The 17,643-nt window shown below is 45.5% G+C and overlaps 1 protein-coding gene across 1 annotated transcript in view; it reads left to right on the top strand.

Moving 5' to 3' along the window:
* The window catches only part of LOC119386438 (uncharacterized), a 466,488-nt gene that overhangs the window by 381,432 nt on the left and 67,413 nt on the right, over positions 1 to 17,643 (top strand). Inside the window, exons 16-17 of the mRNA XM_049413126.1 lie at positions 469 to 742; positions 11,858 to 12,004. Of these exons, the coding sequence (XP_049269083.1) occupies positions 469 to 742; positions 11,858 to 12,004 (421 nt within the window). The remainder of the gene's footprint in view (positions 1 to 468; positions 743 to 11,857; positions 12,005 to 17,643) is intronic.

Raw genomic sequence — 17,643 nt, 5'->3', positions numbered from 1 at the left:
ACGAGTTTCAGTAAGTAATCATAATTAGTGTGTAATTATATATCTAAATATGCCACGATTAGTCATGTTCCATATTTGCATAAATAGAATCAAATCTTATGCTCAAAATGCATGCCAAATTTGTTTTTGGTTATCGTTTCGAGCAAAGAAAAATAATACTCTTGACAGCTCTGAAGCGCGGCACACCGATGTCAGACATGGCAGTGTCTCCAGCTCCTCTGCAGCAATATGTGGCACAATGAAGTTAAATGAGTGCTAGTTTTCCACTTGGGAAGCATGTACAGATGTGTAAACTGTGTTTCAAGCCACTTCAAGAAGCACGCTGTGCGTGACGCGCCTCCGTGTTGTGGACAGTTGTACACACTGCCGCTGAAGTTGAAGGGGATATATGAAACAATTAAATGTCACTTGACAGAAAGCGCTCATTCTTGTCTTTTACGTATTGATTCTCATCTGCATGAACTGCAGGGTGATGCAGCTGTTCCAGTGTCTGCTGACCTTGGGCCTCCAGAACCCTTCACGGCTGCACCTGGCACAGTCGGTGCTGAGTTGCCTGGAACGCTGCCCACCAGCTGCCCCTCTTGCCTCTTCCCTCTGGATGGCACTGGCTTCCTCACTGCTCCACTTTCTGCAGTCAGGCCACGAGGTCAACCAGGGCAGTGACCTGGAACCCGACTTCTCAGCTTTAGTGGCTGCCCTCACATTTCCCGTCCACCATGCACTGCCCCACGTGGGGGCCAAGGTGGGTGCACTGAGCCTTCTCTACATGACTCGCTTTTTGTACATGATTTCACTTTTCAAACATGACAGGGGAGCTCCAAGAATTATCTTCCAGTGAATTCAGCCCACCATGTAGCCTGACACCACGTTTGGCGTGTCGAAGACAGGTGATTGACTTGACAAGTGTCCATCCAGTTCACTGCAGTGGCGGCATCGAGAAACACAAAAATTCGCCAGCGCATAAGTTTCTCTGCAACGCATGGTTGCTAGCGGCAACGACGCATATTTGGAAGACTGACACGCAACTCTGCTACCTAAAGGTAGCATATGCAATAACTCTAATGTACAGTACACACTTGCTCGGAAGTTTCGTAATGCATGGCTATCACTAAGTCTCGCTAAGAACTATCACTAAGTTCTCGCTGCCCGTGTCCTACAGTGCATCGTCCTCTGTTCCGTCCTGTGCATTGTTGATGTAGTGTGGGCTTTCTAACCAAATCAACTGAAACCAAACGATGCTGTGAATGATATTCTTGAACCAGCACGTGCTTGTAGTGTGCAGATTGGAATGGATGTAGAGGATTTGGTTTAGTTTGTCTCCTGTACTGTGTGTGTGTGTGTGTGTGTGTGTGTGTGTGTGTGTGTGTGTGTGTGTGTGTGTGTGTGTGTGTGTGTGTGTGTGTGTGTGTGTGTGTGTGTGTGTGTGTGTGTGTGTGTGTGTGTGTGTGAGTGAGTGAGTGAGATCTGTGCCACTCAAGAAATCACATTCATTAACTAAGGTCTTAAGGGGGATGTGGCAATGAAAACTATTGTTGTTATATTTATGTGGATAAAGGGATGAAATTTGGCTTGCGGATGTGATTTGTCATGCTGATAACACAACTGAAATTGGTTTTGAGTAGAGCTGTGCGAATAGCAAAATTTTGGGTGCGAAGCGAATTCGAATAATAAAGATTGAGTGCGAATCGAATCGAATATTTTCGAATAATTTTCGAATATTTCTCAAACATTTCTCGAATAATTCGAAGTGAAATTACAGAAAAAGTTGCAGAGAATCCCTAAGTATGTTCTTGTGATATAGCAACATGAAAGTGTTTCTTTTCGCTAGGTTGATGAAGCACTGGTGGGGTCATATTTCATAGTTGTCTTTCTTATCAAGAGTGAGGCAATGTAGAGGCCGAATTGTATTTATGTACATGATTTGATGCAACCAAAGTGTTGCCTACAACACTTTACACGTGATAGGCAGGGATGCCATTTCCTCAGCCTCTCCTCCTCTTTCAACTGCTGTGGAAGGCCAACTTGATGTGGCGGACAAGAGTGTGCTCCCTTCAAGTCCGGAGTTCCAAATCTGCCTCGTAGACGTTGATATATAAGAACATCTGAAATTTTGGATGCTAAAAAACTTCGGCGTCCGATTTTTCGGACTTCCTGCCCAAATTTCAGGTCCAAAACAGCTTTAATTGAGCCCCCAACTCTGCCACATCTTTCATCTCCATATTGGAACCAGCGTTTTCTTGAGTTTATACATTTGCGACCGTAGCGGAGCTTGAAAGGCAGCTTTGCCGCAATACTGTATTGAGGTGAAGCATATTGAAAATTTAGGGACCACTTCCAAACGGACGTTGACTGTCTCTTGGCCCTAAGTTCGACCATAACGGAGCTTGAAAGGCAGCTTTGCCGCAATACGGGGGTGTGTTGAGGTGAAGCATATTGAAAATCTAGGGACCACTTCCAACCGGACTTTGTCTCTTGGCTATGTTCGACCGTAACGGAGCTTGAAAGGCAGCTTTGCCGCAATACGAGAGTGTAATGAGGTGAAGCATATTGAAAATCTGAAGGGGTCACTTTCAACCGGACGTTGACTGCATTTGTCTTTTGGGAAGTTCGAATAGTTCGAATAGTAAAATTCCAGTGCGAATCGAATCGAATAGCAAACACTATTCGAAAAATATTCGAAATTTCGAATATTCGCACACCCCTAGTTTTGAGCTGTCTGTGGTAGTTTTTCGGTTACAACACTTGATAGGCTCTCATTGTCATCCCAAAATTAATTAATTAATTAGACATAAGTTTATCAAAATGTTTGCATAAGGATATTCGCAAGCGCCCATTCTGTGCTGTAAAGCTATTAGCTTATTTTTTAATATTCAAATAAGCATACAAAATATGTTATGTCCTGTACATATTGTCTTACAACATGTACAAAAAGCCAACTATAAAAATTTTTATGATGTGCAGACAAATATGGACAGCTTTACAGCACTAACCAATGTTTCAGCATCTAAGTGCAAAGAACGGAATGGTGCAGGGATGCCTGGCAGCAAGTGTGTCAAAAATGCAAGCTGGGAAAACAGAGCTCAAAGCTAAGAAAACTGAACTCGGAAGGTTTTATTTTTCATGGTATAAACGGAGCATTGTGGCTACCTTGAGCTCTCCTCTTTACGATGATGCCAAGATGGTGGCACTCAAGATGTGCATTTCCTAAAGGCCAATTTTCTCACAGTTTTCATGGCGGAGCTGTAAATGATGATGTCGATAAGAGCAGCTTCTGAAGGGGCCAAGTTTAGGGTAATCAATTTAGGTTTCATGACAATATTAGTAACGTGAGTGAAAAGTAATAAAACAGAAGGAAGTTTAATTGCAATCGTTGACAGCATACTTGTAAAGTAGCTAAACTAACGTAAAAAGAAAGTGTATAGAAAAATTTTGTATCGCTTTACCTAATGGACATAGATCTGGGTCGATGACCCTGCATACATGGCTACTGTTATGCGCACACAGTCTCTTTCCATTTGTCAAGTAAATTCAGATAATGATTCGGCGTTGGTGATGGCAGCATCAAGTTGATTTCATTCTGCTATTGGATGCGAGGCCCACCACTGGAAAAGCTGTCGCCATTGTCAGCATAAAGTGCTTGGCAGGATCAGTGGCAGCATCATCTGCTTCAGCAGCACCAACCCACGCTGAAAACGAAATTTTAGAATGCCGCCTGCGCTGTAATTCTGAGTAAATGGGGAGCTTTTTCCGCTTCCGGCGTGCGCTTGACAACACTCGAAAGCACCGTCTTTGAAGGCGTCTTATACGGTTGGCCTGTACTCGGTGTCGCAGTGCCGGACGTGTGCAATGGAGCCTGGTGTCAGGCTTCCCATGTGTCCTCAGGGTAAGGAGCTGTGTGAAGCTTGGATTTTGTAACTTAGAAATTGTAAACAGCCATCAGCTACGACACATGTGTGCAGCCAGCACTTCCACGAGGAAGATTTCTGTTTCAGCGTGGGGCTGCGATGTTTGGTGAGTAGAAGGACTTGCTCACTGAGATGCTCATCTGTGTGTGCTGGCCAGCCACTTATGCCTTTCTCCCGCAAGCTGGCCTATATGTTGCCTAGCTCCGTATCAACCCCAAAATTAGATTCACTCCCACATTCAAGTGGGACCATTCCAGCTTTGTTTGTTTGCTACTGAGTCGGCAGCATATATTCTTGTTGGAAAGGTGCCATGTCTTTTGTGTTAAAGTCACGATTTTGCCACTACAATTGCTAGTGAACTTGCCAAAAAATCTTGCGCATTAAAACTTCTCATTATGTCTCTACACCTTGTCTTGGCCCTGCTTTGCAGCTACTTGGTGCAGTAACTCTCTCTTTTTCACTGCGAATCCTAGCTTGTGCCAGTCCTTGTGTATCGCCGTTGCCTGGAGAACTAGTGCAGCGAACGTTGCTATGTGACAATAGTTCAATCTTCTCGATGCCTCATGTTTCGCCTCGTGGACTGCTTCTCCTCCTAACAGCAGTTGCGAAGCCTATGGTCTTGTGCTTTTGTCTATGCACACTTTGATCCTATAGATAATGGCAAGTTCACTAGAATGGAAACGGAGGAATCACGCTAAAAAGGAATGCACGCCGCACAGTATGTGCTCTGTTGTTTGTCGTCCTAGCACCAACCAATGAATGTACTAAATTAAAAAAAAAGAAGAGAAAGCAGCGGGAAATTGCTCGCTGTGAGACGCTGCTTTAGTAATTATGATAATGAAACGTCGAAGAACTACTAATATGCTACTAACTATTAATACTAATATGCTACAGTTAATACTGTTAATACTACAGTTACTACTAATACGCAACAGTTAAAACTTGATCTAACGAAGAAATTTCCATTCCCCGGCAGGCACCTGTAGGGTTAAATGTCTCTGAATGAAACAGTGAAAATGGCGGGAGGGCTTGCTCTGTCATTGGCACATATTTCAAATCTCTCGGAAAAAGGAGGGGACGGTAGTCACCACACTAGTTTTATTTTGACGCAACTGCATGCCGCAGTCAGTAGCGCTTTTACATACCAAATGGTGCTGTGCAGTAGTGGTTTTTCGTCCCTGCAAATACTCCCACAGGTGCACGGTGGTTGCCTTTATTATTTAATAGTTTATGGCACTGATCGTCTCCTGGGAACTTTCTTGCTTTGCCTGGACGTGGGGCTCCTAGGGGGCTGCAACTCTTGCAGACCAGTCTGCCAGCCTGGTCTGTATATGCCAGTGTGTGATCCTTAACTGTTTTATTGTTTTAGTTTTTCTGTCTCAAAAGTTTTCTTTTTTTTCAACTTGATATTGAATATTTCGCTTCTAAAAAGCATGTCTTGATTGACGAAAAATGGCGAAGCTTGCACTAAGTCGCGCAAGGCTTGAAACAGCGAAACTGCACGGTTCTGAAGTCTAATCTGGTTGCTCCTAGGTTGTTGCTAGGCTTTAGCTAGATTAGTCACAGCACGGATGTCCAAACTCCAGAACCGAGCATTCGCGCCTCTCATAGATCTACGGGCAGATCGTCGTTGGCGTAGGGCTTCCATCGCTTCGGGCTCTTCTCGCAGCCACCGTTGCTTTTCCCGTTCCCTAGCATCGCAGCTTTGCACTAGTCGTGCCAAGCCTGAAGGAAGAGCATTGTTGGGTGGCCTTTTTGTTTCTGATTATGTTTTCTTTCTTCCCTTTCTCTCCGTTTCTTGTATCTCTATTTTGTATTCGTTTCTTTCTCGCTCTTTTTATCTTCCCTTTCTTTATCCCTGCTTTTTTCTCTTTCTTTCTCTCAATCTTTCTCTGTCTTTCTATCTTATTATGTCTTTCTTTCCATTCTTCTCTCTCTTAGTGAAGCAGTGGTGAGTAGTCATTTCCTTAAAGTTTCAGAAGAACCACATGTGCTGGCAGTATGCTGCTAGATCTTCAAAACCGTTATTAAATTTTTCGTCGAAGCACTCAAAGGTTGTAAAAAACGGTATCGCCATGTCTTGCCTTAAGTCTGCCTTCACCAAGTCGTGGGAGCACAAAATGAGTGATAGCTTTAACGCGCAGCTTACGCGTCTTTTAGATGTAGGTTATCCCCGTGATGCAGTGGCCAGTGTCGCTGAGCGTTTAAAGAAATCCATTATGTTAAGTCCGAGCATGGTTGCGGAAAGCGATAGGAAGAAACGTGTCGTAGGCATACCGTACATTCATTGCGTATCTCACAGGCTAAAGAAAGTAGGAAGTAGATGCGGCGTTAATCGACAAGGGTACCAATGTGGGCTTGTTGGTTCATCGTAAACTGGCATAGTGCGGGAAGACACACGGACAGTGTCCGGACAGACACACGAGTCGCATCCTTTCTGCCGGTGACCACTGTATCAGCAAGGTGTCACTGTCATTATCCACCACAGAAATTGAATATTTACGCATGCCCGGTAGTTACTGTTGGTTGCCATGTATAAACTGCTGTATGACAGATAAGATTGAACGCCATTTTCCATGTGTTATCAGTTGTAAACGAAAATATCTCACTACTGTCGCATGATTTCATGTGTGTATATATGACCGATCCTGAAAATAAAATTTTCGTTGTTGAAAGTTAGCGCTTGTGTTCATCTCGTTCTTCTTCTTTGTCCGTGTGTCTTCCCGCGCTATGCTACTAGCCAGTTCACGGCATTAATGTTGTTTTCACGGCTGCCAATAAGCTAGGTAAGATATGTGCCGATTTGCAGAGGCACAATGAGCGAGTAAAAGACAAGAAGCGAACCGATATTTGTTTCGTAAAACACACAAACAAATTCACTGATTGGTGTACAAGTCGGGTGTATAAGGTTCCTTTAAGCTGCGACCGCTTCTACGTAGGACAGACGGGCCGCTGCATTAACCAGAGATTATTAGAACATAAAAGATACTAACCGGCTACTCACCTTCTAATCTATCGTTACATTGTCGAGATTGTAAGTGCACGCCAAAATTCAATGAATGCGCAGTATTGTACCAACATAGGAATGAAGAAACGCGTCTGATCATTGAGGCATGGCACATTGAGAATAGTGGTAGTGCATGCGTGAGCCAACCGTCGATGAAACCAAATGCCTTAACAGTTGTCTTTCGCGTAGGCCCCCATGCAAGCCGGATTGATAAGTTCGCCTATTGCATGGGCATGCACAGATAAGAAGTTTTCGTGCCTTGTTTTTTTTTCTGCCGTTGTGCATCCATTCAGTTGTTAGTCGGCATTTGTGGTGTCCTGACTTCTTTCTTGTGTCCGTGTTTGCACGCCCTGTCTTTTTAGAATGAATATTTACCAACTAGCTGAGCTCTCTGTTATTTCTAAGGCCCGGTATATTTTTGCAAATAATACTCTTTAAATCAGCATTTTGGGTATATTCGTTGTTTGAGTTAGAAGATTTATGTGAAACATACATTTTAGATATAAAAAATTCTTATTGTGGGTTTGTGCAGCAAAGACACATTGATTAAAATTTATGATAGTGGAGTAATGGCAGAGGTAATGTCCGTTACTTTTTTTTCTGTAACAGTAATGCGCTACATTTTTTTGTAGGTAACGTAGGGCGGTAGCGCGTTTCTTTTTTTATAGTATAACGAGTAACGTATTTAGTTACCTGTTTTCAGTGACGCATACAACACTGAGTAAAACTGAGTACTGAGAAAACTGTGCTGCTAGCTGTTGCGTAGTGACGCGGGTGACATATCGTGCAGTATTGCCACGAGCCCAAATAACTTGATATTTCTCCGTTTTTTTGGGTGACACTGTTGAATTTTATATCGCAGGCTGAATTCGCGGCGCCAAGGCATTATTTGAAAAGCATGTTCCGCGAAAGGAGTCGATCAAGTACAAAACCGAAACCGCATTCGCGGCATTAGTAACTGCCGACTGCCAGAGGTAGATGTAATGACATCGGCTCTGTGCTTCGCACCTTTATGCTGCACACTAGAGCACTGCACAGGCCTTGATTCTCGGCCCAGGCCCGGGAATCGTTCATATTTACCCGCCCGAGCCCAGCCCGGCGACTCAAAGCGAGACCTGGGCCCGGCCCGAACCCGAGAGAAACTTTCGGCTACCCGGCCCGGCGCGCCCGACCACAGATCAGGTCCGTGTCGGGCCTGAGCCAATAATCAAGGTGGTGTTGCCCGAACATAGAATAGACCGCAAGGTGTTTTAAGTGGCAAATATCTACGCATGCTTTGCTGGCAAGTATACCTACGGTACTTTCTTGTTAAAAGGGGCTGGCTCACCGTGGGAACAGTTGAGTGGACGTACTGGGTACGATGAAAGTTTGTTCGGCAGTGGTATACTGTACCTAATTTTCTAGGAATACAATCGGGATCATCAAGAGCGTTTTGTAGCAGATATTGCTGGAAGAAAAGTGATTTGCCGCATGAGTCCTGTTTCGATAAGGAGCGCAATAAAAACAGAGGGTGCAGTGAACAGAACATTGTTTTCGTTGTGCTCTCTAGTGAAATTTAAATGGACACGAAAGTGAAACAATGAATCGACTTAGATTGATAAATTGTACTCAGAGAAATCGAATGTTGTTAGTTTCACCAACACAGATGCATTAATAAAGGAGAAAATCTAGGTCCACGTTTCATTTTGAAATTTTGCGGCAATATCTCCACGCGTGACAACACGGATTTCAAAGCATATTTTTCATATTTGGCAATTTTGGCTTCTCAATTTTCTGAAGCTTCGTATGCTAAGTCTATGCCTCCCCCCCCCCCTTTCTCGGAAGACCATACACTTCAGTCTTACCTATTAGGAACTGTGTAGGACCTAGCAGACGCCGTCAAAATCTATGACGCGTTTGATGCAGGAATTTCAATGTGATGTCACCAGCTGTAATTTCTTTTTGCGGCAGTATCATGTATCAGTTGGGGCAGTATCATGTAGCTATCGCACTATATAGTGCAGGGGTTTCAAACACGGGGCCCGCGGACCTCACGCTAGCGGCCTGCGACCTGCACATGACTGTCATTGTCCAATGTTTAAATTTTTTTTATTTATAAGTAAGGTATTGAGCTACAGAGGCATGACAGGTGTAAATCATTTTTTTTCGTGGGGCACCACCTGCAGCCACCATGTGTTTATACATAACCATGAAACAAAACTCTATATTGCAGAATTGGCACCCGTATTTTAGTCATTTTGGAAATAGGTATCTATATGCTGGTGGAAACTTGCCGCCAAATACCCTTCAGAAATGACTCATATATGAAATATTAAAAAGGTCTTTAAAATGGCAACGTTAGCTGACATCTGGTAGAACCTATCCCCCCCCTCCCTTCACTCCTACCTTTGTCACTGTCCTGGCCCTTGCGGAAGTAAATTTTCGTGAATGTGGCCCGTTAGCTGAGGCAATGTTTGAGACCCCTGCTATTGCGGAACAAGACGAACGTCAAATGTTAACAATATGGGCACACAAAGCAGGCTGTGCATGTACATCTCGCGTCACATGACCTCTGCGAGCCTTGACGGAGCCACGGAAAAAGAATGTCCTTATAGGGATTTTATGCAATAAGACTCCGCGCAGTCTTTTCGTTTTAGTGGAGGGTTGGAACTTGCAAGAACGTTTCCCCGCCTTGGAGCTGCGTGATCGCACTTGCGATGATAAGTTGAAGGGATAGATTTATTATATTACATTTATTACTGCGATTATAGAAGAACATTTGGGATATAAATAATAATGAATGGAAATAAAGCACAGAATAGCGAGATGTTAATTATATAGGCGCCTGGTCTATTTTTTTTTTAGCTCACCCGTTCCAGATAAATCAAGTAGTCCCATATGCAAGAAGCAAAATAAGACCAATACTTCGCGCTCATAAAACTTCTCGAATAAGCTTGCCCCACATAAAAAAAAAGAATCGTTTTATTGAGATAAAATGTGAACGTAGATGTATGTGCAACGTATGAGGAACACACTTGAAGGGACACAAAAAAAGAATTATTCTGTTATCAGTACATTAGTCTTAAAATTCCATAATCACCACGCTCGCTGCGACAAGAGTTTTGGCAAGCGAAAAAAACGCGCAAAAAGAAAATGCGGGTGCCGATGCCACTGAAAATCGTGCGACAAATACCGTGACGTCATACATTCTGACGGCATACACTGGGATGTACTTGGTCGTAATCGGTGAAAATTAAGTACATTGACCTCTGAGAGGGCCATAGACTTAACATACCAAGGTTCAAGGAGTTTCGTTGACCCAATGTCCCCAAAATACGACAATACAGTTTGAAATCCGTGACGTCACGCGCGGAGATTTAAAAATGGAACTTTGCCCTTGACTTTCTTCTTATGGTGGTGAAACTAATTGCATTCGTGTTCTCAGAGCACACTTTATCAGTCTTAACCATTTGAACAGCTAAATAGCGCGAACTTCAGGGACGAAAGACAGGAGAATGCGACACACACAAGCGCACGAAGTCTGGCGCCGCCAGTCTTGACCGATTCATTGCATCATTTTAGTGTCCCTTCAAGAATTGAGCAATGTCGAAGCACGGCCCGACCCGAGCCCACCACCTCAAACCCGGGCCCGGCCCTAAGCCCGGAGCTTGAGACCCGAGCCCGGCCCGGGCCCGCCGTGAAAACTACTTTACCCGGCCTGGCCCGGGTTTTCGGGTAGGCCCGAGCCCGTGCAGTGCTCTACTGCACAATTTCTAGTCTTATGTGCAGTGATCGAGCTACCTTGTCTAAAATAGTGTCAGGGTGTGGTAACAGCTGTTAACTTTTCGATAGGTGCAAGTTCATGAGAACAGTTGGGTTTACGTGCATCATTTAGAAGTGCTGTAACTTGATTTGAAATTAGTGAAGCCACTACATTTATTTTCAGGGTGTTCAAATATTTCGAATAGTGAAATTTCGGTGCAAATAGAATCGAACAGCAAACGCTGTTTGAAAATATTCGAAAGTTGAAATACCCGTACACCCCTACTGTGTACATATAAAATCCTTATGAAATGGGCTTGTTCAATGAAATGCATCCTTTGAATTCCCTGGATATTGAAAAACGAAAATGCCATAGTTGAAGCACAGTAAGCAGCACGTAGCTCTCCTATTTGCATCTGCTCGCACCACCTAGTGGCAGAACTGGAAGCAGCACACAGTAAAACCTCGTGAACTTGGATTTCACGGGACCAGAAAAAAATGTCTGAATATACCGTATCTCGAATTATCAAGAGCATTACGAAAGCAATAACCAAATGTCCATTACATTGGCACACTTTTATTTTCTGCATGAATATGTAGATTCTGTTCCTATTTTGCATATCAGCAGTTTACAGTGATTCCACTCCTGCGCCAACTGCACCAGAGTGCAACAAATTGGGTTTACTGCACTATCCTGATAAAATCTACATAAATTGTGACAAACTCCATTTAATGGTGTCTATCACTGGCCATCGCACTACTGGCACATCAAAACATGTGCAGCTGGTGAAGGAGCCATATTTCATGAAGAATTCAGCAGCATGCCAAGTACCAGGGCACGTGCCATAGGGGGAGAAGATGAGCAACCCACCGGAGCTGTTGGACGCCAGGAACAGCGCACGATAACAATGTCGCAATGTAATTCTTGCTGTATTGTGAAGGAAGATTTCTGTGTTTACATGACAAGGGTTGGCTAGGGCACTAAATTTCTGTTTTGCCGACCATTTTTCTATTTGTACTCTGCCATTTGACAGTAACAAAGTTTTCATAGTAGCAAAATTTTCCAGTTTTCTCACCGATTTCATTATAGCAGGGTCACGCTAAACCTTGCAGTAGCAGGGTTTAGCTTGGTTTTCTTTAGCTTTGTTGAATCAAGGTACTACTATCTGGCAGTCAACGAATAGAAGCCTGTGTCACTGTGCAGGTGCGCAAGACAATGTCACGCAAATGGCTGCAGCTGTATCAGGCGTTCTCGTGTTCAGCTGTGCTGGTGCCCAACGTTTCCCCACAGGGAGTCTGTCACGAAGTCTGGCGCCGCCTGTATGCAGGCCTCACTGACCATCTGAAGCAGGTAAGTCCTCCCTTGTTTGTTGCACCGCCACGTAGTATCGCTTTTCAGCTCAGCCCCAACTTGCACTGTTGTGGCAACAATCTAACACAAGCTCAGTCACCCCCAGTACATAAATCAGACAGTGGCACAAAGAATCACATGGACTGCGAAAGAACAAGACTGGGCACAGCGCTTACTAGATACAACGCACAGGTAAAGGGGGAGAAAGGGGCACACAATCCAATCCACCCAGCAAATCAAGCAGGCAGCTGACACGACAAAAATAGCATTTCCTTCACTGAGCAGCAAATTGATGAGCAACCAACAGCATCTCTGTTTTCATCCTCCACCGATTCAATGGTTTTCCACGCGAGCTGGTCAGAATTTTTCGCCAGTGAATGCACACGATTGAACAGGGGCTTGCAACCATAGCGTGTACAGTGTGCGGCAAGGTGGTCTGAAAAGGCAACTTGTTCAACATCCTGATGTAGCCACTCCTGTTTTGAATGTCACACATGTAACGGACCACCATCAATTATAGACAGTTCTGTTGTATCCGCTGTCATGCCCTGCCGAACTGTGCTGGAGAGCCGCAGAACCACGCAGCAAACCGCACCAGCCCAGTACACCAAGGAACTCTGTTTATTATTAGTGTGCGATGGCATATATACCATATATAGCCATGTGTCAGCTGACGTGGTAAGGTGTGTGCTGAGCACCATCTAGGTTACCGTAAAAACCTGCATATAGTCTTTTTTTCTCGATTTTATGATGCAGAATTTCTGCCCCGTACTACATGCGGATTCCAAGAATGTTCAGCCAGAATTCACAGTTTCGGTTTCGGCATTGCGCAGTGCTATCATCATCATCAGGCATTAGGTAGCGTTAGTTCTACATGCAACAATCGCCATTGCAACCACATGGCACACTTCACGAAAGCCATGATTATGCGCCTTGTGAGGACCACGAAAGGAGTACTTGGCTGCTTTTAAAAAAAAGGCAATCCCATCTGCCGAAACCATCGGCAACGTTGCAGCGGAGCAGCAGTTCGGCATAAACGAGCGAAGCATTCGCGGTTGTGGGAAACAGAAGGAAGCACTCCTTGTGTGCAGTGGCCTGAGAAGAAATTTCCGGGGGGCCAAAAAATAGAGCATTTCCCCACGTTGAACAGGAATTTACAGACTTTGTTTGGGAGCAATGAAGCACTGTTGGGGCTCCCATCGATACTTGTGCTTGACGTGTTTCGGTGTCACCTCCGTAAAGTGACTGCTGCGCGACTCCCGTGCCAAGTTTGTCTTCATCCCGGGAGGGGGACGTCCCAGCTGCAGCCGCTTGATGTGTGCCTCAGTAAACCATATAAAGGGGCGCTAAAAGCAAATAACAATTTGTCAGAGTGAAAGTTCAATGTACAACAACGTCTAAAACAGCAGTATTATCAACAGCAGTGCCCTACTTACCGAGAAATTAAAGGGACCGACAACTGATTTTCAGGTTGTCTACCGACCGGGAAAACCGGGAATTCTCAGGGATTTTGAGTAGTCTGGAAATTCTCAGGGAAAACTCAGGGAAATTGTGCTCCCATCAGGGAAAATCCAAAGTAACTTTATTGAAAGGCGACGAAAGTCGCGGTAGCGCTTGCGCGATATTTTGTGAATGCATTTTTCAAATCAAACGGCCGCGGCTGTGGGGAAGTGGCGCACCTCGATGGTGTCATCGCCTTCGGGGCGGTGAAGTGGGAGAGAATCCGGCTAATGCGTGGCATGCGGGAACCGCGAACCACGACACATCGTATCGCGCAATGTTGTCAGGGTGTTCTGTGAGTACGCGGTGTAGTTCTGTAATCTTTCTCGTGCGTGCTGTGCGTTAGTGCCCGATATGGTGTTTTTGTTATCGCCGCGTGTCAAGTAACAAGCATGATTAGTTGTAGAAGCGGTAGCAGTAGATGTAACGAGCTTGAGTTATCTTGCAAGCGATCGCGATCGTACAGGAAGCGGATGTCTTCGACAAGGCTCGTATCTGGTAAGCCATCCCGATCGGCGAGAAAAGAAGACGCTTGTTGGCTGTTATCCGAGAGCTCACTCGCTCTGATCCCGAGCTTCAAAGATGCTATTTAGGACTCCGTGAAGAATATAATAAATTTCCAGGCGAGAGCTAGCGTAACTAATGGGCCCATTAACAGCAAGTGAAAGTTTTTTTCTTTCTTTTTTTCCCGATGAGGGCACTGCTGAAACAAGTTTTAGGCAGTCGGCTGAAATTTTTTGGGGCTGCAGCTCGCAATTACCAGACACACCACGTGGATGTTTGCTACAAAGCCAAATTAAAAAACTTTTCAGAGCCATGGCATAGCGGCGACCGAAATTCGCGACACCTGCACGGGTCCCACACGCTCGATACGGCGCGCGATGTCGGAAAACAGTAACGTTTCCACCATAATCAGATGTGCCGTAATTCAGGCTGTTGCTGTGCTTTCATGTTATCTTAGCCCGCAGCTATATTGCTTTTTTTTTTTTGCGATAGCAATTACATAGACACTCCGACGCGAATTTCTTGCCTTCGCCATGATCTTCCTTATCAAGTCCAAATCGCGAGTACATCACCCCGCGCGTAGTATGCTCCATGTGCGAGTGAAAGTGCGCGAGCGCTGCCGACGAACGGGGCTTAAGCAGAGATGAAATGAGCAGACCGTCTCATCTGCGCGATGGGCACATGGAGATAGGAGCCAGCACGTTGATGAGGTGGGGGGGGGGGGTTGGCTGCGTGAGTCCGACAGGAAGTGCGTACTTTGTACCAGCGGGCGTGGTCGCGTGCGCCGCGGTATCTTCAGTGGGGATCAGCAGACGGCTCATACCTTTGTAGGTGTTGTGCTCTAATTGCAAAACTTCCGTTGAAGCCATAGCAGTGGCAGATCCCGGGGGGGGGGGGGGCGGTAGCGGCGATCGCCCCCGCCCCCTCCCTTCAGTGCCTGTCGTCCACCTCCTTTGTAATGCTGCTTGTCGAGTTTGCCCCCTTTTTCAGGTTGCTTTGCCTGCCACTGTCCAAAAGGGGTAAAGAGAATCTTGTCCCTGCTCTCTACCTCTCATTGCTCTACCCTTTCCTGATTCCCTATGCACATTTCCAACGAAGGCTTCTTAGGTACCGCCATAATCCCCTCTGGGCTGTTGTAAATATGCGTGACCCGCCAAAATGCACTGCTGAGCGTTGGCTTCAGCCGTTGTATCCCCCCCCCCCCATTATGTACCTGAATCCGCCCCTGAGCCAAAGATAGGTCACTTCTCTTAGTGCAGCGGCTGCGTTTCCTGAAGGAGCGAGCTGCTAGCCTATATTCATATAAAGTTCCTCTTTTTTGCTTTTTGCTATCGGATTTACTATTTTGCTCTCGCGGTGAAACTGTGACTTTTCTAACGTGGGATGGTTTGCGATGTTGTGCATTCGTGGAGAGCAAATGGTTCGGTTGGGCAACATGATAGCAAAAGCGTTGCATTGCTCTGGGCAACGCGCGAGGATTTGACAAGAACCTGCAGCAGCAGAACAAGCGCAATTCCACATTGCATTAAACCCGCATTTGTTTCGTCTTTACATGTGACACTTTGGCAAGGCATCTAACTGTGATTGCTGCATCTCAGGCTCAACAAAATTGTTTTTTTTTCACGCAAAAAATAAAAAAAATGTTTTTTCATGTTGCCATATTAGTCGTGCATTCTTGTGGCATTTTCAGTTTAAGATTAATCCTTCAGTAACTATGCCTTGCATAAAAGGTCGAATTTCAGTTTAACGAAGTTTTGATATAACGAAGTGAGTTGCCGCTTTTACCAACTTCGCTGTATTGAGGTTTATCTGTTCTATATGTACTATTCAAATGGGATTAAGTCGTTCTCATTTTCTAACATGCGTATTAGAGAGTTACATCACTGAGCGATATGGTCTCTACCCATCATGACATAAAACAAAGTTCTGTTTCGCTCAGGGAATTTTAGCGGAAACACTCGGGGAAAACCTGGAAAACTCGGGGAATTTAGAAATGTCAACTTGGTAGACACCCTGGATTTTTCTCGACCCACTTTTTTACGGCGCGACAGGAAGCTCACCCTTCGTAGCGTTTGTAGCTGCAGTGGTTTATCCGAAAAGCACGTAGTTATTTTATAAGCGGTATTTTTCGATCTGAAAGGCTCCAAACACGCATGGAGGCTTGCTCCAGCAATGCTGAGAATTGATAGCGATGCCGCTAGCCCTTGTGAAAGCTGTCGTTGTTCTGCTTTCGCAGGAGTTACTGTAACTATGCTTAACCATCTTTATTTTGAGCTTTCCAACCATCTTTGAAAATACAGTAGAACCTCGTTGATACGTTCCCGCTTAATACGATTTCCCGGCTCCTACGCTCGAAATCGCGAAAACTAGAAATGCCCCCATAGAGCTATGTGTTAATACGTTCCGCTTAATACGTTCCCGGAAAATACAATTATTCGGCAGCAACGTTCGGCATTTCGGCAAACTGCGGTCGTATGATACGTTCCGCGGGCAAAAATTCTCACTCAGGTGTGCAAAAAAAAAAAAACGCGCTCTCGCGTGCTTATCAAGCGTAAAGTGGCAGACTGCCGCCGCGCGGCTACGGCGGTTTCTTTGCTGCGCTCAGTTGACCCCTCCCCCGCGTCTTCTCCGAATTATTCTCAACCGTCCCCTCCGTGCCTTCTTCGAATGGCCCGGTCGCCCTCTCCATCACTGCCGCAGCTGTCTGTGAACCACACACAGACCCGTCCGAGCCGTCAAAGTCTTCAAATGGTTTTCAAAAAAATGCCTGTTATTTTCTGTAGCACAATGGTTTTCTTTCTCAGCTGACACCTTGGCACGATTTCGCTGAGCGCTGCAAAGTCTTCATCCGTAGCACGGTACGTCAAAATGCGATCGTCCCACACACTTTTGTTCAGACCCCATGGCTACAACAGCCAGAAGAACGCTACGGAGCTAACAATGTGGCACAAAGAATGGATGCTGTCGGTCACTTCCAGTTCGCCACGCTTCGGCACAAGACGCACGTGCTGCCTCCGCTACACAACGCGCCGCGCAGGGGTAGCAACGCCTTAAATCACTAGACTTTTGCTACATCTGCCTCCTCTCCCGACGGTGTCTCACGCGCAGCTGGCGTCTGCCACCATGTTTTTCCTAACGTAGAAGATTTACAAAGCCACGCGCATTTAAGTATGTTAGCCATGCACCTTTTAGCGGGAAAGATGCGAACGTGACATGCCTATCTACTCCCGCTAATCCCCCTGTCATTAGCGGGGGATGCGTTCCCCACTGTGTTATCAGGTGTCTACAACTCTGCAGGGTAACCTCCACCGGAAACGAGCGTCGCCCAATGAGAGTCGTCGTCAGGGCTTCGGCGATTGTCGCTACTTCAAGGAGAAAAAACATTTAGGGATATACGTATTAGGCAGGCCGGGCCCTGTGCGAGGCTGCACGTTGCTCAGTAGTTCGCGATTCGAGACAGTTTGCAGTTGCGTCTAGCATGGCGTCGAGGAAGCGCAAGCCCTTGTCGATTAAGGAGAAGCTGAATATCCTAGCGGTTGTCGACAGGAACCCGAAGAGGAAGCGAGTGGACATAGCGAACGAACTTGGACTGCCAGCGTCTACTGTGAATACCGTGGTGTCGAAGCGGAAAGAGA

This window comes from Rhipicephalus sanguineus, chromosome 3, assembly GCF_013339695.2.
Source record: "Rhipicephalus sanguineus isolate Rsan-2018 chromosome 3, BIME_Rsan_1.4, whole genome shotgun sequence".
Taxonomy (NCBI): domain Eukaryota; kingdom Metazoa; phylum Arthropoda; class Arachnida; order Ixodida; family Ixodidae; genus Rhipicephalus; species Rhipicephalus sanguineus.
This window is presented reverse-complemented; position numbering and strand designations above follow the sequence as displayed.